This window comes from Diadema setosum, chromosome 6, assembly GCF_964275005.1.
Source record: "Diadema setosum chromosome 6, eeDiaSeto1, whole genome shotgun sequence".
In the NCBI taxonomy this organism is placed as follows: Eukaryota; Metazoa; Echinodermata; class Echinoidea; order Diadematoida; family Diadematidae; genus Diadema; species Diadema setosum.
In genome coordinates this window covers 11,316,280-11,336,035 of record NC_092690.1, presented here as the reverse complement: position 1 = coordinate 11,336,035, position 19,756 = coordinate 11,316,280, and the positions used below count along the sequence as shown (strand labels likewise).

Here is a 19,756-nt window from a genome sequence, read left to right as displayed (position 1 = left end):
GAGCATCCCCAACCCCACCCCAAACAATCACTCGCTGTGCAAAGGGTACCCCTGGGCCTGTAAATACCTGCCATTTAACCCCTTGGCCGCTGAAAAGAAACCGATAGAGTGGGCCTAGACGACAAAGACCTGCGTTATTCACGTTCATATCTCTCGAATCGTCTGCCCGTGCGAGCGTTCTCTTGAGTTAGCCGTGGGAACGTTCGTTGAAAAAAGAAAAAAAAAAATCCTCCTTGTAAATGTAATCAATGTATTCGTGAACGTGATCTGTACATAGTACAAAGTGAATTAATGGAACAGTTTGACTGAACATATATATTTTTTTCTCACTCTACTTGCCAACTGTAAAATAGAAGAGGAAACGTGCCTTCTTAACTTATTTTTTTTTTTGCCTTGAATACTTTTTATTAGAACCTCCAACTTGGAAACAATATCGTCTGTGACAGGAATTGATTTCATAGAAGAAAACTTGATAAAGTCGTTCATAAAGTGGTTTAATAATTTCATTCTTTATTACAATGACAATGCATCTTTCCATTATAGATTTATTAGTCTCAGAGTAGTAGGATAAAATTAGGGTAAAATGTCTCTAATATGAAAAGGTAGGAAATGCAGCGAAGTCTTCTGTGATTTTCACAAATACAGTTTGTATGTGCATAATCACATTAATTTGAAATTGGTGTAATACATTACAAAGATAGGGATAAACTGGTTTGGCAAGTGAACAATTCCCACTTGTCCTACTATGCTATTTTCCTTGTCATATTATTTTTTATCTGTCAACATATAGGAAATCCCTGTGGTTATACCAAGGAGGTACTAGCTCGCCTAGTACCTCCTTGGTTATACTGCTATACTCCTTCTGATGAGATATGAAATAAATGGATATGAAATTAATTTTCATTCACATTGTTTAAGAAGATTATTATAAAAGTTTATCTGATGAAAACTGGGTTTGAAATGACTGAGATATCCAAAACAAAATGATACTAACAAAACGTGGGACCAACTCTTTATTAGGATCGCTTTGTTTTGCTTTGTTTTTGGATTGTTTTTGGATATCTCAGCCATTTCAAAAACGATTTCCCCTAAGTAAACTTTATTCCTCTTAGAATTGTACGCTTGTCAACATTTCATTAAGTGGTGTCTGAATACATGTATGTCACAAGAAGTTAAAATAGGAACCCTCACCTCGACCAATACTATATCATCCCTCTAATCCAAATTATGTTTAACTTATTATACAAGGTTTTGTATTGATCATATCAATGTAGACTGTATCAATTGTTTGTCCATTTGTTGCTTTATTACTTTGTAACTTATGTCATATGACTGTTGCTGACATTTACATAAAATAATTGCAGAAAATCATCTGTAAACAAACAAAAAACTAAATCTGCACATAGCAAATCTGTGTTTTTGGCCTTCTTCATCCAGGAAATTTTGCCTCATGTTGGACTTATAGGCCAGAAATATTATTCTTGTCAAATACTATACCACGAACCATTGCAGTATTGGGAAGTCAGATATGAAAGAGATGTTCAGTTCAGTACATTTTCATTCATTTTCCTTGAAATGGGGTGAACATTTTTATTATGTTTCTGGTTAAAAAAATGGAGATAATCTGAACAACACCAGCAAGAAAATGCATTACGATGCAAACTTTTGTGTATTAATCAAATTAAAAGTCACTCTATCACAGGAATGGTATAAGTACAGCATTTCGAAGACTAGATTTTGTGTGTTGTTTTTGTTTGTGTTGTCTGTGAAAACATCTTCATTTAAAGGGTGAGTTAATGACCATCTTATCTGTTAGTGATAAATATACCCCTGTCCTAAATTCTAACCTGTGCCTTTAAAGTGCATTATTTCTTAATGCTATCCTCAGGGAATAATGCAATATAAAGGCACAGGTAAGGTACAGTGGAAACTCAGTATAACGAGATGCTTGGGACCGAGACAATTTGTTCTTTATATCAGATATTTTGTTTTGTTATATCAGTAGTCAATAAACAATACAAAACAAAGGAAATAAGTTCATTGGGACCTGAGAAATTAGTTCGTTATATCAGGTATTATGATATATCAGATCTCTTTATATCGAGTTTCCACCGTATGTATTTATCATGGAGATGCTATCTTTAGTAATTATACATGTACCACTTTACCTTATTCTCTCTTTGTGTGTTCCCACAATGCATTGCATGCAATGACTACATCCTGTGAGCACATGTATCTCTCACAAGCAAACACACTGAATACTGCCCTACTTTGGCAAAAGGAAGCAAGTGACAGAAGTGACATTTCTCGTAAAAGAGCAAAATTTGTCTGTTATTTACACTGACGTCAATGGACTATCATGATGTCTTATCTAACATATCCCTTAGTAGGATGAGTGCTTCTGCATGAAATTTGGCCTGGAAGAAGAGCTCATTATGTAAATTATGAAAGCATCAATAAGTCAAATTCGGATGGTATGTCACTTGCTTCCTTTTGCCAAAGTAGGGCAGTATACACTACACAGTCTGTTTCGCACACTCAATCTACAACACATAGTTATACATACACACAAAGGCAACTGCACAGATAATGTATGCTTCACAGTGCAGGAAGTTTCATTTTCCTTGCACAACTTTTATTTTATTTTATAAAACACTTGGTACATTCCCATTGTCCATGATTCAGACTTGAATCTATTTACATATTTACAAATCATGTGATACAATTCCAAAATGAATTATACAATATCTCCTCAAAATCTTGTAAAAAATAGAATAATACCACCACAGCATTCTTCGGGAGAAACATAAAAATTAAGAACTGATATGATCCTGTCACAAATTCTGTATCAATCTATCTGAGCAGGGAAGATATACATGCCCATTCTAAAGCCCCCTCAACCGTGGTTGACTGACAAAGTTGATTTGAATATTGGGTGAAAATGAAGTTAAGATCTTCTTTGATTTCTTCCACTGACACCAGTAACCAGTGACATGAATGAGAGAGATTTTCTAAATTGGTCCCTCAATTACATAATAATGCTGGGAACTTGGCACGCTTCAGATTACACAATTTAAAATAAACTAATAGAGAAACAAGGGTGTATGTGTGTGTGTGGGGGGGGGGGTTGTTTAATTCTTACTTCCAATTTCACATTCTAACATTATATATTCAATGCATCTTGGGTATGCTCATATTATCCTTAGAATCAACAAGGATTTTCTCTCTATAGAGGTCTCTTTAAAAGAAAAGAAATCCACTTATCTTTAACAAAAACACACGGCTAGTGGGTGAGGAATGAAAAGGGATTACATGCTGATCATGACACTCTCTAATATTCAAGGTTCTTTTCCCTGAAAACCCATTATTAGAATCAGTTCTCCGTAAATTGAAAAAAAAAAAAACCAGTGAACTGTAGCAGAATGTAATGCACTTGATTGATTTTCAATAGCTTAAAACCTGTTTTTCTCTTACAAGCATTCAAAGTACATAACTTCAAATCCATGAATGCCACATAAATACATCACTCATATTTATACAACTCACAGTAAAACATTCTTTTTTTTAAGAGCTGTGTTTCTTACCAGACATGTTAAATGCACCATGTGTTTGAAAAACAGAGAAAGGTACTAAGAGACTTCAAGTATGTACTGCCCATATTGGCGATGACTGTTTTAGTAAATACAGTTGCATGTTTCTATACACAAGAATCCTGGAGATGAATTCAAAATGTTGAGACAACATAGTAAAAACAGCTCTTCATTCAACAAACCTCTGCTAATTTTATCTTTGGAAGGGAATGAAGCACTTTCAGGTCGACTAAGTCGTCAAGAGAGTCTGCAAATTCATCAAATCAAAAATAGATTGAAACCCATTTGATCTTTCACACTTGTCAGCAATATCACTCAATATCACATTAAAGATGCACGCTGACTGTGTATTTTTCTCTTTTTTAGCATCACATAAGTTTCTGGTGAAACATTGTTACAAGTATCACTGAAAAACAGACCAGACCTGCGGGTCAAGTGCTCACTCGAGTATCCCAAGTATACCATCCACACATTCTTGCAGATTGTTACATAAGAAGTTTGGTGAAAATTTATTATGGGGTCTTAAAGAAGAAGTTGGAAATGTAGAAAGTTTACACATGCACAACAGACAATGCTAGACACAGGCTAGATGCTGGATGATGAGTTAAAAAGGGAAAACAATGAAATGAGCCATTTCTCCAGTAGCAGAGTATTAAGGGTGGTGTTTAAGGTGGCTCATGAACTGATTTAAACTCATGAACACAATTGAGGAGTAACCCCCCCCCCCAAAAAAAAAAAAAAAAAAAAATCTTCTTTCTTGTTGAGTAGTAGGGATCAAAACATTGGAGTAGATCTGGCGACCGAGGTCTACCACATCCAAAAGATCATCCATAAGAACTTATTTGTTATAGTCATCTTCTGGGCTTATACCAGGTTCCTCTTCAAACCATCATCAACATCAGAACTCTAGCATTCTACTAGGACACAGACTTCAAAGTCAATGTCAACTATAGGATACCATGATCACATTGGCATGAGACCCAAAGTCAGATGGGTTTTGGTTAAGGAATCCCTCCTTTTCAACTGATAAACTTGCTCAGGGATTCTCCTCATGTGTCTTTTGATATTGTGTCGGACACAAAAATGACAAGTAGTAAATATTTTGTATTTGTGATAAGACTCACTGAGTCTACCAGCAATTTAGAGGGTCCTTCTATCTTTATCAAATGCTGCAAAAGTATGCGTTTGAACATATTCCTTTCACTGCTATATTCTGTCCATCTGTCGATCTGTACGTAGACAAACTCGGACTCAGTTATTTCTTCTTTCTCTATTCCTTCTTCTCATTCTCACACTCGTCTCTCTCTCTCTCTGTCGAGTCATCGCAAGAAGGTCGTTAGAAGGCCAGTTTCTTGATGAGGAGGTACACTTGTTGGTTGAGCTCCACACCGTGGAGGTTATTGGCATCACCCTGCAACCGCATCAGCAGGCCTCCGTAGGAGATGTAGGCTGACCTGGAGATGGGTAGAGAGAGAGAAGAAATGGAGAGGGCCAGTTAGCCATGGGTCTATGTGATTATTTCTTGTATGTATCTCAGAAAAGAAGCTAATACTGTAAAACCAGAAATATTCACCTGCATTAAATGTTTGCAAATTTCACAAGGAGCCAAGTTTCGCAAAAGTAAAATGCACATAAAAGTGTTTGTCTACAAATGCACTGAATTGCAGTCGCAATTCGCCAAGGTTTTATGCCAGAAATGTTTCCGGTTTTACCATAACTCTAAAGACAATTATCTAGGATCAGTAACAAAGTATGATAATCAGTAATCTGCTTTTAGAAAACATAAAATCATAGATGATATAACTAAATGAACTGTATATCATCTCATCTGTACATATCACTTTCTACTTTCTTTTTGTTTTCTACATTTTTTGTTTGTTTGTTTGTTTGTTCTTTTACTCTGTTGTAAAAGAACAGATGGATACGAATGAGTGAACAGAATCAACTGATCTCAGCCCTATAACTCCCCTTTGACAGGAACAGAACCAGAATTGAGGAGAAGATTTGATTTCAGGGGTCACTGGCAAGGTCCAACAAATTCCCAGAAATTCCCCGCCGCCTTTCCACCCTGGCTCTTCTCAGAACTACCAAAAAGTTTCTTGTTTTCCCCAAACCCACCCTCTCACTTTCTCCCCCCTTGCGACACCCATGGGACCATCAGAGGGCACTTGACTTTGGGGCCTTGGCGGGCTGCAAGAAGCAAGGTTACCCTGGGCAACAGGCATAACATTACTTGTACATTAACCCTTTGTGTGGGAGCCCCAAACAATAATGACAGGATGTGTAAACCTTGACCTTCATAGGTATAACACTGTCTCAAGCACTGAAAACAAGGAGAGAAAACAGAAGCTTATTTAGTGATTGTTCTGATATGACAGTTTGCTCCAATCCCCATGGCAACAAAACACATGTATGACTATCACATGGAAACAAAAGGCTGCCATGACTTCAAAGTTTCCCAGGAACAAACATAAAAGGGGCAATAACCATGACAAGGAAATCCTCAGCAATTGATGGCCAGTTAAAGAATGATGCAATCGGCAGCAGGCAGCTCCCAGTCAAGTGCATAATACAGAGACACACACCACCTGCCATTCCAACCATAAACACAGTGGCACCATTACTGCAGTGATAACACCACGAGAATGTGCCAGTACCTTCCCAACTGTCATCAAAATGTTGCTTAACCCATTGAGGATGGGCTGATTTTGCTTACAGCATGCCTTTACCATAGACACTTGCCCGAGTATACACGGGGACTCGTCTCCAACAGGTTAAGGTCATGTACATGTATGATAGACATCTTATAATTATGCCTTTTAAAAGCAGCCACACAATATACCAATTTGATTGAAATTTTGATAAAAAGGGATGTCTACAACCATACCTAACTGTTTTTAAACTCAGTCAACTCAGGTACAATTGAGCCAAAAAATTTGTTAGTTGTTTAATCTTATTGTCAAATGCAGAAAAGGATGCATTGCATACAAAAAAGTCACATACTATAACATGCATAACATCATACAAAAAGAAGAATGAATCAATGGACACAGACATTTTTGTAGCCCTCCATATATGGTTATAATCTTTGCGTCATACACTCAAGAATGAATTAGTCTATAGAAATGTGTACAAAATGTTCATCAGAATGATGTTGAATCATGAATTCATTCCTCCCTGATAACTCTGCCTTTCAGAGAAAGCAAAAAATTCCGTACATTACGTCGCAAACAAAAATTTCAGCCGCACTATAATGAAAGTGAATAATATATAAGGTGGCACGATTTAATAACCTGGGAAGCGGGGAAGAAGATGAAGAGAGAGAGAGAAAAAAAAAGGATAGCGTCTATTCCTTCTTAGCTGATGACTAATACGTGGGATCACCTCCGCCACGTTATTTCTGTTTGTAATCTCGTGACCCCCTTCTGGCTGCCCTCATAATGGCCATACGGGCGCGAGTCGGCATTCCTCACCAGTTCAGGTCATGTGACTTCAGAAATGAGCAAGCTCTCTTAAACTCTCCCCCCACCCCCCATCTCTCTCTTACTCGAATGATCCCCAATGGCATCGGGAGGCTAGGGGGAAGGCTCCGCCAGCCAAATGGTCAGCAAAAGCACCAAGTTTGGTCTCTTGTATGATCTCTGCTGGCTGCAAGACTTCATCATACGCTACAGGCAATGCTTTTCCTTTCTGGAACACAATATCCATTTTCAAAGGTGCCCTCACGTTTGCGACTTTTCTTCAACATTTCTTTTTGTCACTGCTTTGGCCGCAGTGATAACCTTTACCATGCACATTTCAACAGCCGTGATATAGAAGATCAAATATATTGAGCCATGAGGTGTTTTGTATGAACTGTAATCCCCAAATGACCTGAATTTGGCAAAGAAGGGATTTAATGGCATCTTCATTTTTCATTTAAAATTGTTGGTAAGTGCAATATGTCCATCTCTACTGTTCTTATAACTCAAAAGCTGAGACCACGATACACACCTTATCTTTGCTAGTCAGTAATCACCAATATGAGAGAAGGATGTGTAGCCTCGGTAAACTCTACACAAAAAGAAGAAAAAAAAAAGGTAATGAAAATGAGGAGAAGTCAAAGTAGAAGAAAAAAAAACCCACACATGCCCCCCCCCAAAGATAACTGAGATAAATGAGATCCAGTATCAGAAGCATTCGTACCTGTACGTGCGTGCTAAACTAAGCAGTAGCAGGCTTATTTATGCTAAAAATGCAGCTAAAGGTATGAACCACACTCCCAAATATTCTCACTGCACTGCTAATTTTCTCACTTAAGATAATTTTGTGCATAGTGCCTTGTAATATCATGCGATTAATCATTACTGCTCTTGTCTATTGTTCTGTAGCTAACCTCATCCCGCCTCTGGAGCAAATCATCCTTATCTACAAAAAAATTCTTTTTATATGTTAATAAATGTTGCAACTTACATAATTATACATAACTCACTGTCTTGTCACGTACAATGAAAGATAGAGGCGTGAAATTAATCGGAAATGATGACTAAGAAATGTTCTTGCTCCCCCGATCCTCGCAGACTTTCGATTCAGCGAGTCAACATACATTATAGGCGTTACTCATCGAAAGCACACAGAAAGCCTCTCCCACCGATGAACGACTTATTTTGCCGTAAATAAAATACGCTCTCTTCTCTCTCTGTCTCTGTCCTTTTAAGGCCCCTTCCTTTACTCTCACTCAGTCTGTGATAAATAATTCCCTTGTCCACTCTTCTCTTCTTCCCTGAATCTGCCCATCCATCCATCCATTCATCCGTCCATCCATCCATTCATCCATCCATCCATCCATCCATCCATCCATTCATCGTCCATCCATCCATCCATCCATCCATCCATCCCTTCCTTTCTTCTGGATTTTGGTCAGTGTCCACCTCAACAAAAGACTAATTTCCTATTGATTCCTCCATATGCTTTCTCCATCACTCTCTCTATCTCTCCTTCTCTTCTTATTATTCCTCTTCCTGCTCCTCCATCTGTTCTTCCTTATTCACCATCCTTCCTTCAAATAATTGTTTTCATGCCTTTCCCCTCATGCCTGTCATGGCTTTGCATACTTTTTTTTTTCGTTCCGTCTATCTTTTCCCATCTCCTTCCACTTTAGTCTCTCTGCTAATCTCTTCTTCTATCCTTCCTCTTCATCTGTCTCTCTGTCTGTCTCTCCATTAAGCTGTTCCTGACCCTTTGCATTTCTGTCTGACCCCAACTCGGTGTCTTCCTTTTCTTTTCCTACGTAATCTCCTGTCACATAGGTTTCCCCCGCAATTTTAACATCGCTTTTCATTATAAATTACAATGAGTTCGTACAAGGGATGGCCAGTGAAAATATCAAAATCACACGAGTTCTGTGTGAGTGAGTGTGTGTGTGTGTGTGACAGAGAGTGTTATGTGCTACAAAGAATTTGCACTCTCCATTCACTTGGAGTCTTGTGGTAATCTTTTTCAGCCATCGTGAAAGAGGCACAAGCGTAGGTCTCATTTCCTCCGATAAGTTGTCCTGACACACTTTTTGTCATTGTATTTCTGGTAATTAGTCCAATCACAATGTACCTACAAAAGGCATTTGTAAGATTTCAAAATTCAAAGAAAATAGGTGCAAGCAAACTACCGATGTGTCGGACTACAAACAATGTCTTCATTCATTTTTTTGAACTTTTTATCTCATCTGCGGAGTGATCTAGGTGCAAACGAGTAACAATATGCTAGACAAATAATACAATGATGTAAAAATTTTGACGTTTGCTTCTTTTCATGAAATGGTTGCCATTTTAAATCACTGTGCTGTTAAATTTCAGTCTGAAATCCCCCATGACAGTTTGCATATGAGCTTTTAACAAACCCGTCATCCAAATCGCTATCACTAGACCTTTCTCCCACCCCACCGTGCACCATCCCATCCCCACGACATCTCGTCTCCCCGACTCCCTCCCCGCCGATCCAGTGATTCATCTCCAGTCGATCTCCTTGGAGCGGCTCATCACCCCTCATCCCATTCTCCACGGTTGCCTAGCGCCCCGGATGATGTCATTCCTCAGTCATACCGCCAAATATATCGATGATGTCACGACTGGTCATCCGACCATTCATTACTCAAACGCCTCTCTAATGCGGCCTCGATTCTTCTCAGGCCGGCACTGTTCTCATTGCTCCCACAGGAATCAACAATTTTATGCTTATTTTTCACTAATTTCTTACCTTGTTGTCTCAAATGATCAACTACACATGAATGCCTGTGTGTGTATTATTAATCAATCCACTCATTAATCTCTGTAGAGGTTGTTGCCTCCTTCTGCCAAACTTGTCTTTGTGTTATCTACAGATGTCTTTGAATTTCTTGGTCAATTTGATTTATAGTTTTTTTCCTATCCTCATCTCTTTTTCGCTCTCACACACACACACACACACACACTCTCTCTCTCTCTCTGTAAGCACACAAATGCAAATACTATTTACATTTTATTTTCATATATTTCTCTCCCCATCTCTCTCTTCTTTCTCTATCTACCTATCTTTCTGTCCATCTATCTATCTATCTATCATTCGACCTCTACATGCATTTCTCACCATGATGCCCGCTCCAATACAAGAGATACATTGCCCAATGAATCAGACAGTGCTAGCAGACTCTCCAATCCCAGCTAACTCAATCACACTAAATAATGACTTAACCCCACAAGAAGGCAGTGACAATAGTGAGCAACGAAACCAAGAGCATGGTGAGATTTTCTCCACTTCAATCACCAATTAATCAAAATTGTGGTGTTACTCGGGTGATAATTTCACTTCTGAATTTGCACTCTTTTTAAATGCGAGATCGGGGAGAAAGTAGACACCTTGCTAGAAGTGAATGCACCTCAGTGATACACCCTAATGGTGTATATCATTTCATGAATGTCACCATCCTGATATTGAGAATTTCTCTCTGTGACAGATAATCCCATTTTGTTATTTTTTGGTTAATCTTTTTATTCACTTTTGAAAAAGACTGGGTGATAAGCATGAGAATTAACGAAATTCATGACTAAGCTATGTCCATTCTGAGAGAAATAATGTTGTTTCAGAGGTCTCCTATTTTTCTTTGAGTGCCCACTCATTTCTATACTGAACTGTCTTTGAACTAGTATAACTATTAAAGTACCGATAATCATGTGATATTATGTGGAAGTGCTGCAAACATATCAACTGTATTGTTGTGGGCAGAAATTTTGTAATTTTCGTTCAAATCCCCACAACATTTCACACAAATAGGGCTACTGACTCCCAAGGAAAATGTATCAGAACATAGGCTAACACTGCAATACACTGATGCCTTCATCAGACAAAACACTGGTAGAGGACAAACAGATTTGATCAGGGGGTAATCAAACTTTGGATGCCTTTGCAGGATGCAGACTGCTACCATGTATGCATCCATGGTTACCAAGAGGACAATACATAGCCTGTCTCATGCATTGCTCTGACCACAAATCAAGGAAACTCCTTGAAGGAGAGGAGGAGGAGGAGGAGAAAGAGGAGGAGGGGAGGACTTTTCTGATATTTAAAGAAGATGATGAGGGTGATGATGCAGGGCCCCTGATGTCTTCATCATACCAAACAGATACCGCAGCATCACTGGATCCAGCCTTCCTCATCATCTTTGCGGTTACGGTGTCCTAAATCGCTCACTGCTGACTCACCGGCCACACAGAGCACCGGGCAGAGGGGGGCAGACCCAGTCAGTACCAAACTCATGATGGGGTGTTTAGAGGGGGCTGGGATTGTATCATGGAGCTAAATGACTGTACTCAAAAAATTTGATACACCATGTACAAATGTAGGACACAGGGAGGGTGACATAGATGTTCCACACTGTGGATGGAAATACAAGAAGGTGATTTAGTTCTGTACCATACTACAGCTGGGTCGGGGGGGTGGGGGGGGGGTGGGAAGGTTTAAGGGTTGTATTTAACCATGGATTAGGTAGGAAGGAGTGATAAGGCTACAGCAAACAGAGGGTGGGATACTGGGGGTTCAGGGCTGCTTACTAGGTCCACGGGGGGGGGGGGGGGGGGGTTGAGGGGGAGACAAAACTTGCGAACTGCCCTTCATAAAAATGGAAAGAATGTTCCTTCACTGGAGGTCGCAACATAAACTGTACATATATACACGCACAATTTTCTCCATAGTATACTCCTAAACACAATAAACCTTATTCAATACAACAAAATTACTGCATCTAGGCTAAACTAATTTTCTTTTCAGTGAAGTCACATAAAATGAGGCCTATTTATGATTTGTTTTTTAAATATATTCTTATTTCTGAAGGACTATATTCTATAGTAGGATGAAAGCCATCCATACACTGTCCCAGAATTGTGGTTTATGAGATGAAATACTGGAATGGCTACACATGGCTTGCTTCCTCTTTACTGTAATCATACATCACATATCTTGTGATAATCTAAGCAAACATTCCATTACCAAGACATTGCAATATTTGCAGCCAAACTTCCCTATGTGACACTTACGAACCTACTCTGAATCTTATTTTTCCCCAAGAACAAGTCTGAGCATGCCTTATCAATCATAACTTGGCACCTCATTCTTTCAAGGGTGCTTTTAATTCAACACTTATTGTATCACCTCTAAAGTTCAAACAAGACAAAAACTTTGCGGATCCGCAGACCCAAACAAGATAGTGATGTAGAAAATGTTGATGAGGACCCTCTGACAATGCACTAATTATACAGTCGGTTCCTAAAGGCCTCAATAAAAACACAGAACAGACAGAAAATGTACACAAGCACAAAAAGATCAGGGACTGGACAGAGTGTTGGAAAATACAGCAAAGGAGAGACAAAGATGTATTGGGGACGATGGCCACCACATCTTTAGATATTGACTGATACGTGACTATTGACTGATACATGACTACTGACTGATACATGAATATTGACTGATAAAGGAATATTGACTGATACAGGAATATTGACTGAGAGGTAACAAGAATGCATGTGTTTGGTATGTAGGCCTATCCCACATGATTAGATAATCTAGTGTCATGGCAGAATGACTTCTGTTCTCCGGCCGCAAATAATATCATCCTCGGGACTTCCTCCGTCATAAGACTACTGGTCTCGTCGTCTTTGTGGGTCCTCCAGCGGTGACTCAAAACTTCTTCCTGGGGCCCTGCAGCAAGCTGGTTGGTGATTGGTGAGTGGAACAACCAGCTAACTACACTGCCGAAGGAAGACAGCCAATCAGCAATCAGCTTACAGACTGAAGACATGTCACAGGCAGGTTGGGAAGAGTCGTCATTTCTTTCAGCTCAAACTCCATGAGGAGATATCAACTATAGGCCTAAATGGTAAGTTTCAGACGTGACAATGTCAACTTCCCCCTAGCCCCACAAAAACTTGTAGAAGTTACATGTATTCCCTGAGAAGCGTCACTGTCAAATGTGACATGCTGTTATCACCTGTACAAATTCTCAATCGCGCTTCTTCAAGCAAAACAGAAACAGAAAAAAAAGATGTAAAGAGTCACAAACATGATGATTCTTTTTTTTTTTTTTTTTTTAAAGATGATGTGAAACATGAGCAGCCTAAAACAATGATGCAAAATTTGGGTTTGCTAGAGCATTCACTGCAGAACAATTCAAAGTCACAAGTTCCCATTCAAACATTCTCCCAACTTTCTGAAGCCCCCCCCCCCCCAATCAAATAATACGCGAGCATTGTACGCAGCAGTCACACTGATCACCCGGCGCTTCTCACCCAGACCGTAGAATGCAACTGAAAGCCGGAGAGCTGAGGGTTTTTATAGCTACAGGACACGTGGCCGATTACTCATTCCTTATATACTGAGGAGGAGGAGCAGGGATTTGCCCAGACTCGCCGGAGCAAGCTGGCCTGCGTGTGTGTACGTGCCCCTCTCGGTCACATACCCTTGTGCTACTCCTGAACACCCAGAACAAAGTCCACAAAGGGCTTCTAAATCATTTCCACCCCCCCCCCCCCTCTAAAAGATATCTTTTGGACTGGGCAAATCCTTTATTGCTTTGAATAAAAGTGCATTCATTCCCAAATTCAATACATCTCCACTTGCCAAGCTATTCTTCATTCACTAAAAGTGTACTCTAATCAGAGAGGCATCTGATCAGAACAATGCCCTCACTGTTTTGGGTTTTTTTTTTTTTGGACCCGAGCCACATGTACAGTATCACTGGTGTAGGAAGCCACAATGTTGCATGTCATGAATATATCAAGAATGTTGCATGCCATGAATATAATTATAAAGAATGTTGCATGGCAGGGCAAACAATTGATCTCTCTGCCCTCCCCACCATCCAATGAGAAGAGATGATTGATACATGATTGATCAGTACATTCCACTCATTTCCCACTTTAACCAAATCACTGTTAACATTGTTTCTTAGGACTGTTTACATTGATATTGAAAGGATCTTTACAAAGAAGCATACTAATAAAACTGCAAACTACAAGTGATGATGCATGGAAACTGTTAGCAAAAAAAGAAGAAGAAATAAGTGATGAAAAGACAAATGAATTTTCATAATTGTCTCTAGTAAACATAAAATAATTGCCCACATCCAAAGATACACTGGCATATTTTAAAGAGTTTTAGACTATCTTGTTCAAGTTTATCCTCATCTTCTGATTTAGTTGCCCCCCCCCCCCAATCCCAGTACACCACTATGGAAAGCATCACCCTTGAAGATAAAGAGAAAAACAAAAAACACAGACACAAAGATACAAAGGAACAGCAGACACCTATCATGACATGAATGGATGAAAAAACAAAAGACTGGAAGGAAGACTATCAACCTCATAAAGGAGGGCAAATGGTTAATGTTGTCTTAAACATGTTGTGATCAGTCTCAATGGCATAAGAAAGGGAAGTCCGACCAACTATATGATAGTGATTGCAGGTGTTACAGTGAGGTGATGACAAAGACAGAATTTTACGATGCAGCAAGTGCTTTTAAACCATTTCTTCCACTATCCTCATTTACACTGCAATTTGCTAGCAATCATAGCATGCATCACTTTTTTTTTTCTGCTGAGAGCTTATCTTAATGCCACAGAAAAATCTTGATAAAATCTTTGATATAACTCAATAACTTATGTGAAATTATTCTATTTCCTGCACCAAAATTAACAATCGTTTTATTCTTTCTCAAAAAGAAAATTGACAACAATGCATACAGTTTTATTCAATTATTCGTCACCATATGAAAATACATGTCTTGCCAAAATTCAACCGGATTATTTCTTGCAATCTTTTTAAAGAGACCAGCCCAAACTGCCCTCCTTTTTCATACAATTTGCTGTGCCAAAGAGCCCCCTATTGTTCTAAATTAGACTATTCTCTCTCCCCATCTGCCATTGTCTATTAAGACTATAAATCACTATGTGTAATAGCCCCTTTGTACTCCGACTCCGCAGCATGAAAAATATATTATTGATGAAAGCTGTGAGAAAAAAGGCAGAGTGGACTTACCCCGCCGCTACCAAAGGACAAAGGGTCATTTTATTGGCACAGTCGGAATGTATATTGCTGATATCATTCAGCTAATGGGGAAGAGTGTTATCAGTTATTCACAGCCAGCTTGGGAGAGCTGGGGCCCTTATCAATATTACAGAGGGGCGGGGCAATATCATGCTATGTAAGGGAGGGGGGGGGGGGGGAGGGAGATGAAGACTATATAATTTCTCTCTCTCTCTCTCTCTCTCTTTTTCTCTCACTGCAAACAATGTATTGCTTGAAAAGAAGCCAAAGTTCTGCGCAATTTTAGAGACTTTTGTAAAAGAGTCTTCATGAGCGAACTTAAAAGTTTATGTTGTCCCTTTTACAACCCTGAAAATGAGAAGATCCCTTTCATAAGCCGGTATATTATAGAGGTACAGGTAATTTAGACCTTTCCACAGAACAACAAAACTGAAAACTTGTTTATGTGATGTAGAGGGAATAAATACTATAGATTTCCACTGAATTTATTCGGCCCCTGAAAAAAATCCAACCATCCTTTTCTGTATAAAAGGGGACACATTTTCAATTGACATTTTTTTTTATTTGTTTGTTTTTGTTTTTTTCCAACTCTTGGGTGTATTACCATAATCATACTTTCTTTCTACAACTCTCTCTCTCTCTCTTCAATTTGTTACAAAATTCAGGAGAGAAAAAAAGAAGAAGCAAAGATGAACATTTTCCAGATAATGCGAAAAGAATCACCATGACATTCTAACCGCTTGTAAGTGTGCACAGAAGGGTGAGGTTAAACAGGAGTTATTGGGATGAGGTAGTAAGTGTTAGAGCGCGACACACAAGAAAACCAATCGGGAAGACCTCAAAGATAATGCTGAGAAGGGCTTTTACATGAAGGCAAAATTTCACTGTATCTGCTAAAAGTTTTAAAGCATGAGCCTGGAACAAAGACTACTAAATTGAGGAAAACAGAACAGGAAATGAAGAAGTAAGCCACTAATTATGTAGCAAAGGCAGACTGATACAGGAAGTTTGATCCCTTATGTCCAGAAATCAACCTTGTGCTATGAGATAAATCAAGTCAGAGGGGTCTTTATAATATGTGAATCCAAAGGTATGCTAGGCTTGGTTCAATGCTGACCTCTTTTATATGTCCCAGTGTTATGTACCAATCCCATACCTTTCACAGAGCAAATAATTCAATATTCTTCTATACTGTTTTATCAGACAACCACAGTCAAGTTTTCTGGATGCTTGGAATACCTTTCAAAAACCAATCTTTATGTCCACAATGCACTATAAAATGGTTCATAAGACAGATAAATACACAATGAGTGAGAAAAAAATAACGACAATGTAGGTGATTTACAGAGAAGTCGGCTTAAATGCATCAATGGCTTCAAAACAATTGGAAATTTTTTAATTTTTTTTTATCAGTGTGTCAGTTTTGTAATTAATGGAAGATTACTTTAAACCCTCATCGTCCACCTTTTTGAATTACCATCCCTACACTCTCTACGACAAAGTGAAAAAAAAAAATGTGTTATTGCCATGGATGGATAATATAGGTTGCCATGGAAACCTTTGTTTAAAGAAAATGCTTACAGGCTCACTTGTAACAAGACAAACACACAGAACAGGGCGAGCAAAATTTCATTTGAACCAGACGACGATGACACAGGCGAGACCTGTTTGTAATGTCGGTCTTGACGGCAGCTCTGAAATCACCGATAAAAACCAGCAGATGTATTCACAGTCTCTGACGGCTCACGTGAGAATAGCACGTGCTGGTCTTTTCGGTGAACAGAAAACCGGGCAGAGAGAGAGAGGATGAAAGATGGCGGGAGCTGGCGACACAACAGCAGGAATTCTTTCTAGAATAAGTTAGTCATGAACTTGTCTCCATCAGTTAAAATACTGACAACAGACAAAAAAAGGAATGTTTTGATTGTAAAAAAAAAAAAAAAAAAGAAAAGATAAATAAATTCACTGACAGTAACAACAGAGCTATCACGCATACTATCTCTTGCAAAAATGGCTGGATAGGAATATTCACACACCCACACATACAGAGTAGCATAAAGTTGAGAGTGTTAATGCCCTAGTGCTTATGAGCTTGAAAGAGAAAATACTGATGCACGTACATATGTATGTTGCAGGCATACTACCATTTTCACCTCTGTGAATATAAAAGATGGGCTATTCAAGATAAAATGAGCACCATGGATAGTTCCTTTCAACAGGGTTCTGAACAGATGTATGAATTAGACAGAAATATTTGTGCAATACGGAACAAAGAGTTTGATTCTGGCCACACCGACAAACGAAGATGAAAATGACGGAGACTTGTACAAAGGCTATTCAGCCTATACCAAGCTCTCTAAAAATGTGAGCCTTTGTCTAAAGATGATCCTCCCTGTGGGAATGCACTTTGAACACACCGAGAAAAGGTCTGAGGTGGCTGATAACAAAGCTAGTCAGGTGCAAATGGTCTGGGGGAACCCCCTGATTTCCAAGGGGCGTGGCTTGATGATGTCATACATTGGAATGCTGGCTCTGCCTGAGTAGCAGAAGGTGATGGCCCTAGTCTCACCTTTGCAGACCCCACACAGACTTTTTCTGAGCATGACACCTAGAATGATCATAAAATGGTCCCAAATGATAGAAGGCGGATGATTTTTGTCTGAATTCACTAGGTGAACTTTGATTTCTGGTTTGCAACTTGCAAATATGTCACAAAAATTATCAATTGTGCTAAGGAAAGGAATGAACTGGGTCTATGAATAATGCCTCCAAGCGAGGGTGTGTACAGAATAACAGCCATAGGGTCATATTGTTACACATTCAGAAACAGAGTAAGAGAAAGAGAAAGAGAGACAAAGAAAGAGGCAGAAGAATGAGGATGAGAAGTAAAAGAAAAAGGCCTATGTACCCTCGCACTCTATTTTCATGGAAATCTGTGAGCTTTGTGAGAAATTGAGGCAAATATCCTGGAGTGAAAAAAAAGAACTAAAACACCCAACAAAATATAAAAGGGTTATCATATTAACTTGCAGACTACTACAATGGTACTTCACTACAACAAAATAATACTGCTTGGATCCTATCATGCAATATAGCAAGGTAGGGTTTAGGAGATTAATGTTGTATATATCGTGGTTGAAAACAAATACATGGTACCATTTTCACCCTGTGGTACCAAGCAAACTACCCTTACACTTTTAGCGTTTTTGATGATAACACACACAGAACCACTATATCTCAAGAAACTATGGCCTGATGATGCAAGATAAACACTTGGAATTCTGGACTTAGAAAGCCATTGACTATTTCCTCTTTCGTCAAGCTGTATCAGGACTTATCAAATGCATTCTGAAGTCTGGAAAAAAGACTATATATCCCGTGGTATGGCAAGACTTTGCACACAATTTGGATGAATCCAAAGTTCACACCAGCTTCTGTAAGTCAATGACAAGATCACCATGATATGACATAGCAATCTTGAGGAATTTAATTACCATTATGGAGCTACTGTTACAAGTTCTGCAGTCTGATATAGGCCTACTAGTAGACTGTACTTGCATAAAGTATGCGTTTTCCCCTTGAACTGTGCCTAGGCTTTTAGCAGACATGTGGGCTACATTTGGGATGAGTTCCTGGCTCCGACAGCATCGCACTACTTTGCAGGTTTAGGCTAGTTACTGTCGTACCCTAAAAATTCCTCAGCACTGTCTTTTAACACCAAATGGGTCTGTGCAGGTAGACTAACACAAGATCTGTAGATGTCGCAATCTTCAACCTTCAGAGGGAACAACCCCCTGCTTGGGAGCGCTGGCTGGAATCACTGGGCAAAAAAGGGTGGGCGTAAGGTGATAAAGAGGAAACCGTCTAGCCGAACAAACGACCAGATGCTCTCTCTGACTACTACAGGCATGAGGAAGACAATTGTGAGAAAGTGGAGGGCATGCTGACAATATTACCTCACATTTCACTTATTCCGATTTTGAAAAAAAAAAGAGTAAAAAAGGTCTAATTTGAAGGAATCATCTCAACTTCCTTTACCACGCAGGAGTCCACGTCAAACTCCTGGATCGAAAACAGAGCACAAGAGGCCGATGATCAAGTTCAGCAACCTGCCTGAGCATGATAACTCTGTTATCATTTTTTTATGCCAACAAAGAAATGGACCAGAAGACTTAGATTAGAGGTGTTGGTTGGGTGGAGAGAGAGCCTTTGAAACAGGGAGGACACACGTGGATGGAGACAAAGACATACTGTCCAACCTCTCTTATCCGGACGATTCGGACCGGCACTCATCTGGATAAGGGATGCGGCCAGATATGGGAGACTCGTATGGTAGCTACATGTAACCTATTGCTGGTAGCGTACACTGCGGTGCTTTAGGGGTAGTGAATGTCGGAATGGATGTTATTTAGATGAAAATTTTATGTGAATGTATGCTAATCATGTTGGGAATGATATGTAATTCATGTGAGTTTGTGTAGGAATTTTGTTTGAGTTTGTAATCCCTCTTTTCCCCAAAACTGTTAGATTTAAAGAAAAAATAAATATATGAAATCATGGTGAGATCATGTCCAGCTGAAGAGAGATAAGAATAAAGGGTGGCTGGATAAGAGAGGTTA

General features: G+C 39.2%; 1 protein-coding gene across 1 annotated transcript in view; it reads right to left on the bottom strand.

Moving 5' to 3' along the window:
• Positions 1-2,592: 2,592 nt before the first annotated feature.
• LOC140229427 (DNA-directed RNA polymerases I, II, and III subunit RPABC3-like) overlaps positions 2,593-19,756 on the bottom strand; it is an 89,499-nt gene continuing 72,335 nt past the window's right edge. The window contains exon 4 of the mRNA XM_072309674.1: positions 2,593-5,044. Within this exon, the coding sequence (XP_072165775.1) occupies positions 4,927-5,044 (118 nt within the window). The 3' untranslated portion in view covers positions 2,593-4,926. The remainder of the gene's footprint in view (positions 5,045-19,756) is intronic.